This window comes from Salvia miltiorrhiza, chromosome 3 (assembly GCF_028751815.1).
Source record: "Salvia miltiorrhiza cultivar Shanhuang (shh) chromosome 3, IMPLAD_Smil_shh, whole genome shotgun sequence".
Classification (NCBI taxonomy): Eukaryota; Viridiplantae; Streptophyta; class Magnoliopsida; order Lamiales; family Lamiaceae; genus Salvia; species Salvia miltiorrhiza.
The window spans coordinates 35,058,162-35,079,536 of NC_080389.1; the positions used below are offsets into that span (position 1 = coordinate 35,058,162).

General features: G+C 35.1%; 3 protein-coding genes across 3 annotated transcripts; 2 read left to right on the forward strand and 1 right to left on the reverse strand.

Moving 5' to 3' along the window:
* Positions 1-3,971: 3,971 nt before the first annotated feature.
* Positions 3,972-9,037, forward strand: LOC131016448 (uncharacterized). The gene is made up of 7 exons (XM_057945146.1): positions 3,972-4,336; positions 5,193-6,019; positions 6,822-7,652; positions 7,730-7,999; positions 8,073-8,180; positions 8,279-8,449; positions 8,530-9,037. Exons 2-7 carry the CDS (start codon positions 5,828-5,830, stop codon positions 8,944-8,946), a joined length of 1,989 nt encoding a protein of 662 aa, XP_057801129.1. The 5' UTR covers positions 3,972-4,336; positions 5,193-5,827; the 3' UTR covers positions 8,947-9,037.
* Positions 9,038-10,542: 1,505 nt separating this feature from the next.
* On the reverse strand, positions 10,543-13,151 carry LOC131018705 (uncharacterized). Its single transcript, XM_057947417.1, has 2 exons — positions 10,960-13,151; positions 10,543-10,882 (listed from the first exon to the last, which is right to left on the reverse strand). The coding sequence occupies exons 1-2, from the start codon at positions 13,149-13,151 to the stop codon at positions 10,543-10,545; spliced, it is 2,532 nt and encodes an 843-aa protein (XP_057803400.1).
* A 3,283-nt stretch (positions 13,152-16,434) lies between these two features.
* LOC131016449 (PRA1 family protein B4-like) lies at positions 16,435-17,484 on the forward strand. Its single transcript, XM_057945147.1, has one exon. It carries the CDS (start codon positions 16,649-16,651, stop codon positions 17,318-17,320), a length of 672 nt encoding a protein of 223 aa, XP_057801130.1. The 5' UTR covers positions 16,435-16,648; the 3' UTR covers positions 17,321-17,484.
* The last annotated feature ends 3,891 nt before the right edge of the window (positions 17,485-21,375 follow it).

Below are 21,375 nucleotides of genomic sequence, written 5' to 3' on the forward strand. Positions count from 1 at the left end.
TATAAATACACTTGGTATTCATAGGCTGGAAGTTGCTTGAATTCAAATTACGAATGGTGAAGACATTTTGAAAGCTTAAAACAGGAGCTGAAGCATGTTTGAAGACCCAAAACAAGAGCTGAAGACCTTTTTGAAGTCTTTTTGCTTACATTTTACTTAATAATGTTGGTGTTATTTATATAAGATATTAGTGTCATTTATAATAGTGTTAGTATCATTTTCATATAGTGTCATTTGTGTAACTATATAGTGTTATTTTTATAACAAGTATATAGTGTCACTTATGATGATGTTAGTGTCATTTGTAGAACAAAAAAAAGTGTTCTTTATAATAGTGTTAGTGTCATTTCTATATAGTATTATTTGTAGAACACGATAGTATTATTTATATAATATGATAGTGTTAGTGTCATTTGTAGAACATAAAAGTGTTCTTTATAATAATGTTAGTGTCATTTTCATATAGTGTCATATGTAGAACATAACAGTGTTATTTTTTTTTAGACGCATAATAATGTTATTTATAATATAAGTAATTCTATCATGATACAATGATAATATCATTTTTATAAGTTAATAGTGTTATTAACTAGTATATAGTACCATTTATAATAGTATTAGTGATATTTTCATATAGTGTTATTTTTATAAATGATAGTGTCATTTATATAGTGTTATTTATAAAACAGAATATTGTTGGTGTTATTTATATAAGATATTAGTGTCATTTATAATAGTGTTAGTGTCATTTGTGTAACTATATAGTGTTATTTTTATAACAAGTATATAGTGTCATTTATGATAGTGCTAATGTCATTTCCATACAGTGTCATTTGTAGAACTATCTAGTGTTAATGTCTTTTGTTGAAAGAAAAGTATTCTTTATAATAGTGTTAATGTCATTTCTATATAGTGTTATTTGTAGAACACGATATTATTATTTATATAACATGATGGTGTTAGTGTCATTTTCATATAGTATTAATGTCATTTCTATATAGTGTCATTTGTAGAACATAATAGTATTATTTACATAACATGATAGTGTTATTTGTAGAATACGATAATATTATTTATATAAAAATGATGGTGTTAGTGTCATTTCCATATAGTGTTAGTGTCATTTGTAGAACATAAAAGTGTTCTTTATAATATTGTTAGTGTCATTTTCATATAGTGTTAGTGTGTTTTATAGAATGATTTATGCTTAATTGTTCTAATTTTAGGGGTTTGCATATGCATATTTTAAGTTAAATCTTCTGAAAATTGGTGCGTTTTATGGTTTGTTTTATGCTTTGCAGGAGATTTAGGTTTTATAGATGGAAGAGTGCAATTTTGAAGATTTTGGGTTAAGAATGGCGTTTTTAGGATAGCTCTGCCGCCAGAGCTGAGCTGTGAGCATAGCTCTGTCGCCAGAGCTGAGCTGCGAGTTAGCTCTGTCGCCAGAGCTGAGCTGCGAGTTAGCTCTATCGCCAGAGCTGAGCTGCGAGCGTAGCTCTGTCGCCAGAGCTGAGCTGACTTGTAAAGTTAGAGCCGAAATTTTCAGAGCTGAACTTCCCTGTGCATAGCTAAAATCTGCAGAGCAGAGCTGAATTCGTCAGAGCTGACTTCCAGCTCTGTCATGCTGTTCCAGAGCTGACTACCTTTCCCGAGCTGACGCACCAGAGTTCGCCTTCCAGAGTAGAGTTACTCTCTCCAGAGCTAAATTTCCAGAGCTGACTTCCAGCTCTGCCATGACCGCCAGAGCTGACTTCCAGCTCTGCCATGATCGCCAAAGTAAATTTGACAGAGCAGAGCTAAGGATCGACAGAGTCAACTTATGCAGAGCTGAAAAGTCAGCTCTGCACTTTTTCAGAGCTCGCTAATACAGAGCTGACTTTCAGCTCTGCACTTTCCTTTTTAGAACTGAACGTGCAGAGTAGCCAATTTCTCGCCAGAGTTGAAGATAACTTGCAGAGCACGATTTTGTTGGAGTTACCTTTGAAGGCACAATTCTATTTCCTTAAGAGTCCAGCTTTACAAGGCAAGTTTGAGGATAATTAGGGTTTGAATTGAAGTCTATAAATAGGGCAGCGTGTTTTACTTGTAAGAATGAATCCTTCCGTGCCCTAATCTTTAGTTTCCAGCGCTAGGCAGCCAAAGTTTAGGTTTTTACATGCTTTCTTAGTCTTAGTTTCGATTAATGTTCTTAGTTAGTTTAGTATAGTTCTTTTAATTCATGTTTTAGATTAGTTTTCCGTTTAGAGTTGTAATTACGTGACAGATTACTTCTTGAGACGGATTTACGGTATTTCTTTAATCAAGTTTATTTATTTGTTTTTACTTTCTTTCTTTAAATTTTGCAATTTAAATTCTGCCTTTTTAATTATGCAATTTAGTTTATGCGTTTTTATGATGTTTTCCTTTAAATTATGCAATTTAGTTTCATGCCTAGATTAGAAGCTTTTAAATTACAAGTATTTAAATTCCAAGTTCCTTTACTTTAATCGCGTTTAAATCTTGCCTAGGGTTTTAATAGTTTTTCGCCTATATAATTTTAAGATTAAAGTTTTAGTTAAGTTTAATTTCACGTTAATTTACTTTCCATGTTTTAGTTTAATAATCCCTAGTTTACTGCTTTTGTGTGACATAATTAATTTCCCTTAAAGATCTTTCTTGAGAGATGACACTAGGTCAACTTACCATCACTAGGATGTCCTTGTTATATTGCAAGTCAAACTAGAGATGTTTCTAGGTTGAGTCAAACATAAAAAGGATAATTGCCCCTAAATACATTGCCTTTTCCCATTTTCTGGTATTGCACATCACCTTTGAAATCCACCTCAGAGTATATCACCTTTCATTTTTTTTTTCTTCTTCTTCTTCTGAAATTGCACATGGTCGCCAACTACCAAACGTAAAAATGACGTGGAAGTCGGAAACGCCATGTATACACGCCGGAAAATTATTTTAAATATTGACGTGACAGCCATGTAGGAAAAACTACGTAGTTTTGAGTTCTATTTTTTTTAAAATTTTCAAAAATATAAAAAATATCAATAATTCTAAAATCTGAAATTAAGCTAATGCCTAATTTTCGCACCATACTTCTTCTCAAATGAACAAAGCTTTCGCACCATAATAATAATAATAATTAACATCAAATTACTACTAAAGCTCAGGTGATATAAACTGTAAGTAACTCCAAATTGAAAAGATGTAACAATTCAAAAAAAATTATATTCAGAGAGATGAAAGAAAAACTAAAAGACGAAATGCGAAAACTGATTACAAAACAAAGATGAAAGAATGATTCTGACATAAATCAACGATGCAAAAGCTTGAGCGCCTTAGCCAAAGTAGCTCTAAATCTCCGTACATCAATGGTGACATTCTGATTATTCAAATAGACATCTCTTAGCTTACTCCATCCCTGCCTATGTATCGACATCAGATCTCTGAGCACGGGATGATCCATCGGATAGCGTTGGATGAGAGAGCTCTCCTTCATCTCAATCTTCTAATCCAGATACCTTATCATCATTCCCGCCGACGGATTTCCGAAATCGAGCTTCGCGAATGTCAATGGCGCCCAACGGCACTATCTGGATGAGCACCGCTTTGTTCTTTTGAGAAGAAGTATGGTGCGAAAATTAGGGCATTAGCTTAATTTCAGATTTTAGAATTATTGATATTTTTTGTATTTTCAAAAAAAAAAAATAGAATCAAAACTACGTAGTTTTGCCTACATGACTGCCACGTCAATTAAAATAATTGTTCGGCGTGTATACGTGGCGTTTCCGGCTTCCACATCATTTTCACGTTTTGTGGTTGGCTGACCATGTGCAATTTTAGAAAAAAAGGAAATGTGATGTATTCTGACGCGGATTTCAAAGGTGATGTGCAATACCAGAAAATGGGAAAATGTAATGTATTTGGGGGCAATTACCCCAACATAAAAGTATTTTTTATAATGGTGTTAAAGTCATTTTCAAATGTGGAAATATATAAAACTACCCAAGTATCTCGAGTTCAATTTACCCCATACCCACTTTTTGTAATACATTTACCCCATGACCATTCACATTTTAAAATATTAAAATGTACACTGCGGATACTTGGCTGTAACTTTATGCGTACTTTTGTGTGTGTGTGTCAGAATTGGAAGTTGTGTAATTTGACCAAATTGAATGAAGTATGAGATGGGTAGGTAAGCTTGTTTTATTATGTCTTGACCCCATTTTTTTCACGCATTTTCTCTGCGCCAGCTTCTCTCTTCACGCATAATTCTTCTCTGCGCAACATTGAAAAATTTGAACTCTCTGCGGCGCCGAAGAAAATGGAAGCACCGGTAGAGGTGAGGTGTTTTTTTGTTGTATTAATTTCTCAAATTTTTGTTGAAAAATCAACGACTCGGTCTTTCTCAAATTCTCACTTTTTTTCAGTTCAAACAATTGATTTCATTGCTCGTTGATTATGTTTATTTTTAGGTTTTGCATGTTTTTCTTGTGTTGTAGGCGTGTGTTATTGGAGTTGTAGTGATGCTCAATTTTTTCCAATTTTTTCTTCAGATCTAAGACAAGACAATGGATACAATTAATATTTTGATGAAATAATTTAGTGAAATAATTATTGCTAGGCGTATAATATTTAATATTATTTGAGCAAAAAACAATGGATATAATGAATTTAGTGCATAATTGCGCATAAATTGCATAATTGCGCATAAAATGTAATTTGCGCAGAGTTACTATGCGCATTGTGAATTGCGCATAAAATATAATTTGCGCAGAGTTACTATGCGCATTGTGAATTGCGCATAGTGTATTGCGCATACCATGTAATTTGCGCATAGTTACACTGCGGATTGTGAATAGTTAAATTGCGCATAGTTAAGAAGAGGCCCAAGAAGTAAATTGCGCATAGTTAAATTACAGTGCGCATACTATGTAAATTGCGCATAGTAATTTGCGCATACTATGTAAATTGCGCATAGTTACATTGCGCATACTATGTAAATTGCGCATAGTTATATTGCGCATACCATGTTAAATTGCGCATAGTTAACTTGCGCATAGTTACATTGCATAATTTTAATTGTTTGCGCCAATTAATTGTGTTTGCAATAGTTTGAAAAAAATAGTGATTATTATTATTATTATTTTTCTTAAAATTTGATAGTGATTATTATTTTTTTTTTTGCCTTGTAACAGGAGCCTCTTGCTCTGTTGAGACCGACTACTGTCAATGTAACATCGGATGTGGGCACTTATTACAAAATCAAGTATTTAGAAAAGGTTAATAAGGTTTTAAAGCATAAAGGTGGTCAAGAATTATTAGATAGATTTTTAAATGGTTGCTTTGGATATTTTTTGGGTTGGAATCCTGGTCCCAAATGTGCAATGGCTGTGCATCACGTAGTTTCTCGTCAAATTAAGTCAGATATGGATGGTCTATATTTTTTGTTGAATAATACTAGGGTGCATTTTTCTAGGAGGGATTATGCTTTGGTGACTGGTCTTAAATTCGGTGATTGTAATTTTGATATGTCACGTACTCATGATTTGCGTGAAGTAGAAGTATTTACGAGATTTAGTGGTGGTCAGACGCATGTGAAATTTTCTTTTATCGTTGATCTGTTTGAAAATTATAATATTGATGATGAGGATGGTAGTTTATACTTGAGGATTGCCTACATTATAGTCCTATATGGAATGCTGGTAGGTTACGAGACCGATAAAACAATTGAAAATTGGGTTTGGGCGTTAGTGGATGATCTTGATGCATTTAACCAATTTCCTTGGGGGAGTATACTTATAATGTGTTGTGTCATTACACTACAAAGTGCATGCCCAAAAAATATTATAAATTCTATGGACCTGTTTGGGCGTTGCACGTGTGGTCGCTTGAGATCATGCCCGACTTTGGTAATGTGGTTGGCAAGTGTGTTGCTGAGTTTGCTCACCCTCGATGTTTGAAGTGGAAGTTTCGGAGTAGACCGGCTATGAAGGATGATTTACAGTCCTTTTTCGAGAAAGAGGTACTAAGTGCTTATTCTATAATTATTTATTTTATATGTGAGTTGTTATATTAAATTGGTTTAATTGGTTACATTGATAATGAGGTTCTTTTAATTTGTTTAATTACAAGAAAATGAAATTATAATGTTATTAATTTGTGAGTTGTTTTAATGATTTGTTGGGCATTATAAATGTTTTTAATAATGTGCATGTTTCATATAATGGAAGTGCGCATTGTTTTATAGTTTGGTTAATTTTAAAGTGTATGCGCATACTCTATCTAAAGATAAATATTTTATTAAGTATTAATCTAAGCTATTTCTATTTAAATTGAATGTGCATAGTTTAAACGTTTATAATCATTTTAAAATATTAAAATGCGCATAGTTTATCATGCGCATAGTTTATCATGCGCATAGTTTATTAATCATAAAATATTTCCATTCAAATGCGCATAGCTATTTCTAAGCTATTTCCATTCAAATGCGCATAGTTAGATTAATAAATGCGCATAGCTATTTCTAAGCTATTTTATATGTAAGGATAAATATTTTTAATAAGCATTAATCTGCCTACATTATTCTATGTTCGCATTTTACTTTTAATCTAATGGAATATCTCTAAGTATAAATATTTTAATGGAATCTAATGCTATGTTGCGCATTTTACTTAACTTTCTTATAATTATATGTTGCTCATTTTGTTTGTTTGATTTATTGGGCATTTTTTTGAAAGAGGTACTTTCTTATTCCATAAGTAATTAACATAATTCAATCATATATTGCATAATTAATGTATTTTTATAATTGGGCATTTATGTAGGAGCAAGAGAGATTGGAGTTGGTCCCAGATGAATTTGAAGTCACCACTATGTACTACTTGTCTACCGTTGGAATTTATATGGGGGCACAGTATAACGAAGGCCAGAATCAGGATTTTCAGGACATCCCTATCCAAGGTGAAGAGCCAGAACAAGAATATGAAGTGCCATTGCATGACACCATTGTACAGGAGGAAGAAGTGTCTCTGCATGATATACCTATTCATGCGCATGATTTGCCCGCGACAGGGATGGATAGACGCGCGCGGAGTTCATCCTCCCGCGGAGAGGGTTCTCGTGGACGAGCTAGGGAAAAGCGTGTTAGGCCACCTACTACATCTTCATCCTCTAGTAGCGGCGATCATAGTAACCGACCTGTAGACCGTGCCTATCTAGATGCCACTGTGAGGAGGATGGAAGAGGCACATGAAGCGAGATTGAAGCGGCACAGCGAATCTATAGAGGCACGGGTGAAGAGGACTTTGAAGGAGTTTTTAGTGGATCTGAAGGGATTTTTAAGTTGTAAGAGTGTTCAAGCTAGGGATGTACATTCCCCTGCTCCTCGACCTGCTCCTCGACCTACACCGGCATCCGAGACAAGACATTTTGATGATATACGAGACGAGGGTGCCGAGGAAGGCGATGCTATACGAGACGAGGGTGCCGAGGAAAGCGATGTTCCTCGTGATGATAATGTGACACAATCGCCATATGTTCCACAGTTTACTCAGTTTGAGTGTGGGAGCACATCTTTTTTGGGCACTGATGCCGAGATCCCTCGTTTCTCCAACCCAATTGATCAAATGAGAGCATGTCTTGATTACATGGGAGAGGTACAAACTTAATTATAATTTAGAATTGCTTTTTTTTATTTTATATTCTTATTTCCATTTTGTTGGTATGCGAATAGGAGATGGTTAGTTTTGGAGAGCCCTCCCAACGCATTGAGGCGCCGGTATTGCCCCGTAGAAGTACACGTCAGAGATTCCCATCTCAACAGTTGGAGTCCCCGTATGCTGCATCTGGAGAACCCAGACTACTTTCAACAAAGGAGTTGGATAACTTCAGGTCCTTCCTTAATGGAGACGATTCTGGGGCAACCGTGCTGGAAAGTAACCATAAGCTATCGAAGAATTGGTTCAAGAGCATACTGAAGCCCGATGTTTCTCTTCATCAGGACGTTAGTTGCTTGACTTTTGTTTTTCAATTTCTAATTATTTATGGAAATTTATGAACTGTATTGTATCTTGTAGGTTTTGGAGTTGTTCATATTGAGCTTGCAATCCAAGTTGATGCATCGGGTTTCTCTTCTCCCATTTGTTAAACCCGATAACACGATGATATCCTCTTTTGATTTATATGTAAGTACTTTTATTTGTCTTTAATATTGTGCGCATGTACTTTGCCCTTGCATAAATATGAAATTATTTTCCGAAATTGACATATGTTTTATGAACAGCGAGTTTGTGAGCAATATTGGGGTCGTTGCTTCTTTAGTACAAGGTTGAACCATGCTATTCCTGGTTCATACGAATCATTTCATGATTGGGTTGTCCCACAATCCATCATATCCATGATTCAAGGAGTGAACGGTTCATCAACGGCTCAAAATTGGTTTGGTGCCACTCAGGTATAATATTTCCATAATGGTTATTGTAGCTCTAAATATTCTTTTGTCTTCTATTGATTAGTCAATTTTTTTTTTTATAGATTGTTGTTCCATGTCGGATTAAAGCACATTACGTGGTTGTTAGAATATGCCCGGGACCTTGGGAGGCCGAGTTACACGATCCACTATTTTATGGTATGGATGACACAAGAAAGAACGAGCGTGTAGCCGAAATCCAAAGTTTGTTGAGCTTGTTTGGAAAGATTTTGGAGGATGCTGGGTATTGGACGTCAAATGTGTATGGATGGGAAAGGAAGACTCATCCATTGACATTGTATATCCCTGGACCGGACGAGCAGTTCAGTCAAAAGGATACTGTTTCGTCTGGGGCTTTTGCTTGCATGGTGATGGAGCGCGTACTTTCCGATTCTCCTAGTATTACTTGGGGCAACACCCGAGTGAAAAAATACAGGGAGATTATTGCTGCAAGCGCTTTTAGTATGTGTGTTACTGATTAGATCTAGTATCCGTCTTGTTAATTTTATTATGAAGACTTTGAGAACTAAAGTGCTACATGGAGCAACTGAAATCGTATGTTTATTTGTTGTATTGCTGCGCATATTACCCATATTTCATCATTTCAAAAGGTTTGTTGCGCAAAATGGTTACTTTTTAGGGATGCGCATAGTTTTAATTGTTTTATGCGCATAGTTTTAATTATCAATGCGCATAGTTTTACATTTTTTTATGCGCATAGTTTACATTATCAATGCGCATAGTTTTAATTGTTTTTATGCGCATATATACCATTATCAATGCGCATCAATTCAATTGTTTTATGCGCATATTTTTAATTGTTTGAATGCGCATAAAACACAAGAATACCTGCAATGCGCATTTGTTGTTTTATGCGCATAGTTTAAATAGTTTTATACATTGTACTATTATTTTATAAGTATAAACAAATAATATTTCGAAATAAATAATGAAGATGTAATAAAAAGAACTGCAATTGTTGATGTTAAATAACTTAAAATAATTAACATAAATGAACGAAAAAAGCTATGCCTGTTGAGATAATAATAATAATAATAATAATAATAATAGTAATAATAATAATAGTAATAAAAATAATCATAATAATAATAATAGTAATAAAAAATAATCATAATAATAATAATAATACATGCAAATTAAACAAGCGCATAGTCCGAAATAATGATAGTACAATGTATAAATTATGCGCATAGTTTAATTGAAGAAATTTGAACTATGCGCATAGTTTAAATTATGTGTGCGCATAGTTTAATCTAAGAAATTTGAACTATGTGCATCTTGAACTATGCGCATAGTCCGAAATAATGAATTAAGCATGTTATCCTTTTATTTATTTATTGAACTATGCGCATAGTCCACTATATAACTATGCGCATAGTTATATTCGAAATAAACAATGAAAATGAATTGTTGAAAATGAATTAAAAATGAATGAATTATTTTGCTTGTATTATCTCAATAAATGAATTAAACATGCGCATAGTTATTTTGCTTGTATAACTATGCGCATAGTTATTTTGCGCATAGTTATACAAGCAAAATAACTATGCGCATATTTATTTTGCTTGTATTATCTCAATAACTATGCGCATAGTTATTTTGCTTGTATTATCTCAATAAATGAATTAAACATCTTGAACTATGCGCATAGTCCACTATAAGTATTCGAAATAAATAATGAAAATGTAATTAAAAAAACCTGAATTGTTGATGTTAAATAACTAAAAATAATTAACATAAATGAATCAAAAAAGCTATGCATGTTGAGATAATAATAATAATAATAATAATAATAATAATAATAATAATAATAATAATAATAATAATAATAATAATAATAATAATAATGATAATAATAATAATAAACATTGGACTATGCTCATTAAACTATTAAATGCGCAGCTCAATTTAAAAACAATGCGCATACCAATTATTATAAAATGCGCATACAATATCAAATTAGAGGGCCACAGGGAATCAAACATAAGGAAATATGTCATTAAACAACGTAATTCAAACATAGTTCAAACATAATTCAACCATAGTTCAAACACAATTCAGTCACGAGGAATCAAATAAGGACATATGTCAATAGTGTGCGATTCAGATCCACACAAGCTACATGTTAGAGGGCCACTGCTACCTGAAGCAGTATTCTCTGATTCATTTCTTCGTCTTGATGTAGTTCTTTCAGTTGGTGCCCGATGGCGCGTGCTCTTTGGACGTCCAGCTTGTTTACCGATTTTAGGCGGATCAATGGCAATACCTTGAAGGTTTGCAGGAATCGTCCATGAAGCTAGTGGGGGCACTGAATTAACTCGATACGAGTATGCCTCGCGCAATTTTGCAGCCTGATAATAATCCCCCACATGCTTAGATATATCATCACCTGTATGTCTGAACAACATTCATGCAAATACAAAAATATTAAATTCTACACAAAATAGAGCGCTACTTATCAGGATGATCAATACCTTATGGCTGCAACTGCATGCGAGCATGGTAGCCTGTTTGTATCCCACTCCACACACGTGCATGATTGCGTTTCAAGGTTCACTTTAAAAGTCTTGTTAGAATTCTTAACCTTGAAAGCAGTACGTGACATGGGAACGACCTCATATCTCCTTGATCTTTCCAATTCAACAGTTAGCTTGCTTAGAGCTTCCGGTGTCACATCAGCAGAAAATGACTTGGCGGCTTCATGTCTTTCATCGAACCACTTTTCTATGATATGACGGATTGCCTCAACCATGGAACATATGGGCAACCTTCTTGCCCACAATAAACGAGAATTGAACGATTCAGCAATATTTGATGTTAAGAAACTATATCGTGGAACAGGACACTTACATCTTGACCATTTCTCCGGGCCAACCTGCATCAATTTGCTATAAGCTCCACCTTCTTCCTTAAGAGCTTTCAAACTTGCCATCGCAGCATCAAACTCATTTTCTCTATATGCATAAGCTGCTTTCTGGTATAGTGCAACTGCTGCCTTGCCAAATCGAGTGAGTTTGTTCAACAGATGGTAGTAACACAAACCATGTGCAACCTCCGGATATACAGCTTTCACAGCATTCGCTATACTAACATGTGCATCAGAAACAATCAACATTTCAGAATTCTCACCATAAGCTGACTTCAGTCGAGACAAAAACCACGTCCATGATTCATCATTCTCTATAGGCCCAACACCGAATGCCAAGGGAAAGACTTGTTCGTTGCCATCCTTCGTCACTGCAACAAACAATATACCTTTGTTACGTCCCTTCAAGTGTGTGCCATCTACCACAATTACTGGCCTTAGGCACATAGTATATGCCAGTCTACATGAACCTAGTGCCACAAAAAGGTGCTTGAACCGACCACTAGCATCAATTTCCAAGTCTGTCAACGATCCTGGATTGCACGTCCTTAACATGTGTAAGTAGGCAGGGAGCAATGAATACGATTCTTTGTGCCCCCCATATATCATCTCAACGGCACCATTTCTTGCTCGAATTGCCACACTGTAACTGATATTCACACCATATTCCCGCAGTAGGTCGGCCATAATAGTCCTCGGCTTCACAATTTCACCATCCTCACGCATTTTCTTTGCAATATGTGCTGCGATGACTCGAGCATGGAACTTTCGCACACCAGTGTTTACCATGTCCCCAATGCAAGTATGCGCAGGCCCAAACTTGCGAATAAACCAAAAAGATCCCTGCTGAGTGGCTCGTAACTGAAATGGACACCGATTCCGATATTTGCATTTGAATGTAATCCTATCCAGGTCAGAACGAGGAATGATGAATTCTGCTCGATGTTCCAAATGCCACAAGCCAACAGCTAGCTTGAGAAGTTCTTTGCTTTCGAATATCGAACCTTCAGATAGTTCGTCGGGATTTGGTATGTCAGCAAGTCTACCAGCAAAAAGATTCTCTGTAAAATCTTCTGGAATAACCGGAACTAACCAATTCCTCAGCTCCTGCGACGCTTCTGGGCCTAAATCTTCAGACAGACCTCGTGGGTTTGTTTGCATTATCATCGCCATAAGCTCGCCAATTCCACCCTCACGGCGTATCCACGCAATATGCTCTGCAAATGTTCCATAATCCACTCGAGCTGACTCCCGCTCATCTGCTTCTTCTTCCTCTTCATCATCCCCATCAGAATCTGTTGATGGGACGTACTCATCATCATCAACGTCATCATCCCCAATAGATCTCATAGTGTGATGATTCATGGTTGAATTAGGAGTTGAATCCGAAAACCAATCAAATGCTCTCATCTGGTCTACGATGGAATGATCGAATGAAGTGGAAGAAGAAGGTATATCCATTGAAGGTCGATACACTTCTTGCTGCGGCGGTGGAAAAGTGCTCTCTTTTAAAGTCACATAAACCTGTGGCTCGACCTCAGTGCTGCATAATCGGAAAAGTTGTTCATTGTTGCTTAACAGAGACCGGATCAGCCTACCACTTCGAGTTCTTGATAAATAATACAGATCGTAGCTTGGATTCAAAGAGTTGGCAACCAAATAATAGTCAATACTTTGTCTCAATTCCAAAATGCATATATTATCGGCTCGAATGTAACAAAATGTTGCACTCCCACCACTGTAAAGAATATCATTCCAATATCCTCCATAATTTACAATAATATTCTTCCACTCCGTCATCTAAAAAAACAAAGTTAACACAATACTCGTATTAGAAACTATGCGCAATAAAACTATGCTCAACTCAAACTATGCTCAATTCAAACTATGCTCAACCCAAACTATGCTCAATTCAAACTATGCTCAATTCAAACTATGCTCAATGCTCAATATAATATACTCCGCGCAAGGTTTCAACATTTTCAACTATGCTCAATAGATTACACATTTTCAACTATGCTCAAATTTAAACTATGCTCAATCATAAATACAAGCAAAATTGCAAGTAAAGTGCAACTACCGTAAAGTTTTCAACTACAAAATTCAAGTAAATTGCAAGACCATAAAATTCAACTCTGCCTACAAAATTGCGAAAAATATACCTCGTTCCGATCAAGCTTTTCCTTGTAGTTTTTCTCAGCTCCCTTCCAATTTTTTTGTGAGTTCGTAGGTTGGAGAAATTATTTGATCTATTTTAACACATTCACCCAACAAATGAATGGTCAAAGAAATGTAACACATTCACCCGTGAACTACGTGTACCTTAATTGATTACTATTATTATTATTATCTATTTTGAAGCCATTGTACATCAAATAGCTATACATCTGAATATTGTACATCAAATAGCTGCTATACCTAAAAAAATTCACGTGAAATTTGAATAAATTGTGTTAACTAGTACATCACATAAAACTTTTTGCAGATAAGATTCTTCACGAGAAAGTGTAACAATTTATTCGAATTACTATTCACGTGAACTATGCGCAAGCCTTTAAAATATAATTTTAATTATATGCGCATAGTTTAAATTATGCGCATAGTTTAATTGAAGAAATTTGAACTATGCGCATAGTTTAAATTATGTGTGCGCATAGTTTAATCTAAGAAATTTGAACTATGTGCATCTTGAACTATGCGCATAGTCCGAAATAATGAATTAAGCATGTTATCCTTTTATTTATTTATTGAACTATGCGCATAGTCCACTATATAACTATGCGCATAGTTATATTCGAAATAAACAATGAAAATGAATTGTTGAAAATGAATTAAAAATGAATGAATTATTTTGCTTGTATTATCTCAATAAATGAATTAAACATGCGCATAGTTATTTTGCTTGTATAACTATGCGCATAGTTATTTTGCGCATAGTTATACAAGCAAAATAACTATGCGCATATTTATTTTGCTTGTATTATCTCAATAACTATGCGCATAGTTATTTTGCTTGTATTATCTCAATAAATGAATTAAACATCTTGAACTATGCGCATAGTCCACTATAAGTATTCGAAATAAATAATGAAAATGTAATTAAAAAAACCTGAATTGTTGATGTTAAATAACTAAAAATAATTAACATAAATGAATCAAAAAAGCTATGCATGTTGAGATAATAATAATAATAATAATAATAATAATAATAATAATAATAATAATAATAATGATAATAATAATAATAAACATTGGACTATGCTCATTAAACTATTAAATGCGCAGCTCAATTTAAAAACAATGCGCATACCAATTATTATAAAATGCGCATACAATATTATATCAATTTTTATGATTTTTTCAATTTTTATTACACTATATGCGCATACCAATATAAACATGCGCATCTCAATTTTAAAATATTTATAAAAGAATGCACAATTATTTATAAAATAATAAAATATAAACAACTATTTAACTATGCGCATATCTCAATCTTAACTTCCAATTATTAACTATGCGCATATCTCTCAATCTTAACTATGCGCATATCTCAAATTGTGTATAAATCAAATTGCAAACACTGCGGAAATAAAAAAAATAGCCCGCATAGTAATACACACAATGCTCAAATTATGTATAAGGCAACTATGCGCTCCAATATTAACTCTGCGCATATTAATTTGCGCAGAGTTTTCACTATGCGTAAAAATAAATAACGGAATCACACGCCCAATCATTAGTACGTCGAAATCCACGCTGCAAATCACACGCCCAATCATAGATAACAGCTTTTTTCAGGTAAGAAATATTAAATTAATACAATGGGTATGGGGTAAATCATTTACAAAAAGTGGGTATATTTTTTTTTTTTGATCGGTAACAAAAAGTGGGTATATGGAAAATGTAGTTTGTTAAAGGTGGGTATTTTAGATTTCCTCCCTTTTCAAATAGTATCATTTGTAGAACATAATAGTGTTTTTTATATAACATGATAGTGTCAATTGTAATTATATAGTGTTATTCATATAACATGATAGTGTCATTTAAATATTAATGTGGTATCATTTATTCATGCATATAATGTTAGTTATTAAGAAAAATAGTGTCATTTAAATATATTAAAAGTGTTATTTACTAATAAAAATAGTGTCATTTAGATATAGTGAAAGTGTGATTTAATTTCTCTAAAAAAAAGTGTGATTTAATAATAAAAATAGTGTCATTTAGCTAAATTAAAAGTGTCATTTAAATATAAATGTAGTATCATTTATTAATGCATATAGTATAATTTAATAAGAAAAATAGTATTATTTATCAAAAAGAAGAAAAAAATTAAAATCGAAAATATGATTTTAAAAAATGAAAAAAAAGGAGAAAAAAACGAAAACAAAAGAAGAAGAAAGTGAATGAGCTAGAAAGTATGAATTAACTGAAAAACACGCTTGTAACGAGGGTTAAAACAAGATGCGCTACCCATGCAGATGTTATAAATGCGCAAATTTGATATATATCAGATATTTTGAACCGGGTTAGATTTGACTCGATTAGATTGTACACCTGGGTGTACACAAGATTATCTCTTTTTAGAGTGTCATTTCCTTTTAGAATTTTTTTCTTTAGAATGAAAAAATAGATTTTAGCACCTTAAAATTATTTCTCAATGCCCGCTCTGTTTGTCACTCATTTATAGCTTAAGCGTTAAGGAATAATTGTTCATTTCCTTAAAAAGTATAAATATATAATTCTCTATAAGTATACCATATACTTTACATGAATAGCGAATTTTATAATATGATACGTATATAAAAAAATACTCCATCCGTCCCGGCTTTTGGTATCCAGTTGAGAACGGCACGAGTTTTAATAAAGTGATTGATGTGTTGTGAGTGGAATAAGGGTCCCACATTTTGTGTGAGAGTTAAAATAATTAAAGTGGAGTAAGGGTCCAAACTGCTTTTACTAAAAATAGAAATGGATACCAAAATGTGGGACGGCCAAAAAAGGAAAGTTGGATACTAAAAGCTGGGACGGAGGGGGTACTAAATAACGCGTTTGGCCAACGTTTTAAGTCTGAAAAATAAAATGAAAATAAGTAGTAATTCGTAAGTATCGGAATCGGAGTATCCAACTCACATAGATCCACCGACGCAATATCCTCCAATTTCTCCCCCAAACCGTACTCGCAAAGTTAAAACAAATTCAAACCCCCTTTCCCAAACGCTCCGTATAAATACTCCTTCCTCTTCGCTCCTTCAAATTTGCCGAAAAATAATCCCCCAAATTTCCTCAATAACATGGCTGCAGGCGCAAATTCCTCCCCCGCGATCCTCCCCATCTCCAATGCCGCCGCGCAGCCGCCCACCGCTGCTGGAAATCAGCAATTGTCCTCCAATTCCTCCGTCCGCTTGTTCCTCACCGCCATCTCCGACAACATTCGATTCGGCCTCGCCAACCGCCGCCCCTGGTCGGAGGTCGTCGATCGCTCCGCCTTCTCCAAGCCGGAATCGATCTCCGAAGCCACTCTCCGATTGAGGAAGAACTACAACTACTTCCGCACCAACTACCTCACCATCGTCACCGCCGTCCTCGCCTTTTCGCTTCTCACCAATCCCTTCTCGCTCATCCTCCTCTCCGGCCTCCTTGCCGCCTGGCTGTTCCTCTACGTCTTCCGCCAGGCGTCCGATCCGCCGATCGTCTTCTTCGGTCGCCAATACTCCGATCGGGAGACGCTCCTCTTCCTGATCGTTTCGACCGTCGCCGTGATCTTCCTCACCAGCGTCGGATCCGTGCTCGTGTCGGCTCTCATGATCGGCGTCGCTGTTGTTAGCCTGCACGGTGCTTTTAGGGCACCCGAAGATCTGTTCCTTGATGAGCAGGAGCCGCAGGGCGGTGTTCCGGGATTCCTCACATTATTGAGCGGTGGCGCCGTTGCTACTTCTCAAGCGCCCATGCCTGCTAGGGCTTGATGAGTCGTCGTGCGTCGACGGTAGTGGCGAATAAATTCTATTTCTTTTGTTTTTTTCATTTCTCGATTTTTTGAAATAATTTGTTGAGTGAATCTTATGAATGATACAGTAATTTGCTATACGATTAGCTAGATAAAGATAAATATACAAATGAATTTTTTTCAGGAGGTGTCGATATATCGGTCTTTGTTTTTGGATCTAGGAGATCCGCAATTTTCTTTGGATGTGAATATTATTGTGTTTCTTCTTAGAATATAGTGCAATTACCTGCGAATGTAATGGGGTGTAATGTTAGGATTTCTGTCATGTTAATTGAGAAAATGGGCTAATATCCCTTTTCATCTTGAGTTATGCACATTTTTATGTTAGGGCCGGTTTGATATGGGTTTAAAAGCAGGATAAATTAAATTAATATGGATTTATGTAGTGTTTGATATTATGTGTTACTAATATGGTCAACTCCAAGTTTATCCCAAGACCCTAGCTTATTTTGTGGGATTAACCCACACTAATTATCCCACCTCCCCCATGGGATTAACCCACACTAATTATCTCACCCCCTCCATAGGCTACTAATTTAGGTATTTGATATGTTAATCCAACCTATTTCAATGGATACCAAACACTTTTTGAGATTAATTACCAATGATATCATCATGACTAATCCACACTAAATTATCAGGATAATTTATATCCTGATTAATCCAATACTGAAAATCAAACGGGCCCTTAGTGTTCTAACTAGAGATGGCAATGGATCCTGGACCCGGTTCAGATCCGCAGATCCATATCCATTTTTTAGGATCTGGATCTTAGGAAAAATGGACCCAATGAATCTGGACCGGATCTGGGTTATTCCTATAATTTTTGGATCTGGATCTGGAGCAAAAAATCTGAGCCCCAGATCCGGTCCATGAATCCATTTATCTATAAAAATATATATAATGTTATTTATTTTTATCTAACTCTAATCTAATACTATCTATGACTAATCTATATATCTCTTTTCATAAATAATATATAATGCAATTAAAGATAATATTTTATTTTTATTTTAATTTAAATTTTAGTTTTCATTATTATTATTATTATTATTATTATTATTATTATTATTATTATTATTATTATTATTATTGATAACATTAATTTTCTTTTTTCTATGTAAAATAGAGGACACATTGTTCCACTATTATTTAGTACTTGATTATTATATTCTTATTGTTATTAAACTTCGATAATATTTTTATAGAATATGGTTAATTCATTTATTTTGAATAATTGTTGAAAATCTAGACAATAATTATAATTTTATTTGGGATTAATTTAAGATTTATAAATTTAATTTTGAAGACAAAAAGTATGGATTCGGGTCTGGACCCGAGACCCTGTGGATCTTATGGATCTCATTTTTTTGGATCCATTGGATCTGGACCGGATCTGGGCCTAAGTCAAAAAATTCGGATCTGGATCTGGACCAAGCAGGATCCGGTCCAGATTCGGCCCATTGCCATCCCTAGTTCTAACCTATGGTTTCTTAAAAGAACCAACTGAAGGAATATTAAATTGAATTAACGTTCCGTTTGCCCGATGATCGTTTCTTGGTTATTATTAATTTACCATACAACGATTAAAACCTAACATGCTCCTATGAATTTAACAGCTGCACGTTGGAGTTCAGAAATACCTGAAGAATTCAGAAGAATTCGTCAATCTGTCGCTGACCAGGTCAGCCAACTTCAACGCTCCGTTTGAGCCCTCAAACGACCTCCAATCGTATTTCGCCCAGAAATACGACTTCTTCGTCTTCGAGAGAGCTTTCCGCGGCCGCCTGATTCGTCTGAATCGGAGTTCTGTGGAGGAAGTTATGGCCATTTTACGGAGACTGCCAGAACATGGTTTCCTGCGAAAATCTGACTCCAGCTCTGATCTTCTCGACTGTATCCCGCTCAGCTTTCACCGTTGGATGGACAACGATCTATGAAAGTCCCAAGAGAGAAATAAGTCCCACACGTTTTTCTTCCCAGCGCCCCACAGCTCTCAAAACCCTAATATTTTATCAGTGTGTTTTCCTGAGAGCTGACAGCTGTATTTAATTAAAATTAAATACGTGTGGGCACAGAATTAGTGTAGGAGGCGTTTTTCTCTCCTTCTAGGGCTAGGAGTCTTTGGGCCAGTCCAGGGACCAGATACAAGGAATAAAGATGGGCCTCAAATAAATTAATTTATCTATGGTCAGCCCAGACCATAATTAATTTATAAATATCAGTTCATTCCACTAGAGAACCGATACTGACTTACCCCTTTATTGCCGGTGATGAGTCGGGGGCTTGTATTTAGACTTATTAAATCTCCGTATTTAAAATATCCGACATCCATTAATTAATTAGAGCTCTGACAGCTTAAATTAATTAATCTCTTTATAAATCCTTAAGCAGTACCACTCAAACTTTATTATTACGCCTGAACTTAATCAACCTGCAGGGTTTAGCGTAATAAACCTTATTGAGCTCCTTAAGGGGATGTCATTATCCTATACCGGATACGGGTACTAATACAGATAATCAAATATCATATATTAACCGCTATCACCCAAGATACAGAGTACTCGAGTTAGCATTTAACTCTCGCCCATAGTAAGTCAAAGTGATATACGAATTAACATATATATCTGAATACTTATTAGTATTAAGATTTATGAGTCACCGAGATCTTGATTCTTCACTTAAGTCAGATAGAAGAATACATCTCAACTGTTGGTCCTATCAATACGTAATGACGTACCAGTATAGACAAGTAGCCAAGACAAACTACTTCCATCTATACTGCAGCCTAAACCAATAACTTGTCCTAGAGTTATTTCGGCTGTGATCATATTATATCTCTTAAGGTTATTCCAATTATATGGTCTTCTGTGATCTACAACACACCATATAATCTACTTATATAGAGATAAAGAACATACATATGCAATCATGAACACAATCAGATAGGAGATTAGATAGTGAACTTAGGAAACATTGTATACAAGCATAAAACGTTCTTGCTTTCAGTATACAAATCCAACAATCTCCCACTTATACTAAAGCAAACTTTTAGTATACAATGCGTCTATTTACCAATCACCTAACACTTCTCCCACTTATACTTAAAGTTTCCTAAGTGGGTGGCATCAATCTGGCATCAATCGCATTCCCATCTTTCAATGACCATTTGCGATAAGCCTTTTGTGAAAGATCAGTAGGTTTCTCCAATATGTGAGAATTTATTCTTTGAGCACAAAAACCTCGATTTACAAATAATCGTATAACTTGGTACTTACTCTCCATGTGTTTAACCCCTTGTGGTTCTTGAATTCCTTAGAGTTCGCAACTGCACTTGAGGTATCACGAAGGTGATGCTCCCACGCAAACTAGGAATTACCCTTAGATCCTGGAGGTAGTGGTCAAACCAAAAGGTTTTACCTCCCAAGAAAAAACACATAGCTCGAGGTAATTATTCTTTGTTCCGGTCAGCCTGGAAATCCGAAATCGTATAATCCAAAAAGGAACTAAACTGTCTAACTGGTAAACTATCCTTATTCTCTAGTCAGAGACTTGAAAATATAATTTACCACAGTTCAGTGTCCTTAACTAGGACTATACAGATATCTTACAACCATGCTAACTGCATAGCAAATATAAGATCTCGTACATAGCAAACCATACATGAAGCTATCTACTGCGGAAACGTAGAATACTGCCTTCATTTCCTCAACCTCAATAGGTATCTTAAGACATAGTCTTTAGATAAAGGAACGCCATATCTAAAAGGTAGCAATCCTTTCTTGGCGGTATTCATACTACAACGAGTATTCTCAGTATCAATGTAAGACACTCGAGATAAGCCCAACATCTTTTTCTAGTGATCCCTTATAACCTTGATCACAAGGATGTATACTGTACCTCCTTAGTCTTTCATATGAGACTGTTCGGATAACCATTACTTTATGTCTTAACAATAGCTCCATATTGTCGCCAATTAGGAGGATATTGTTTACATAAAATGCAAGATAAACC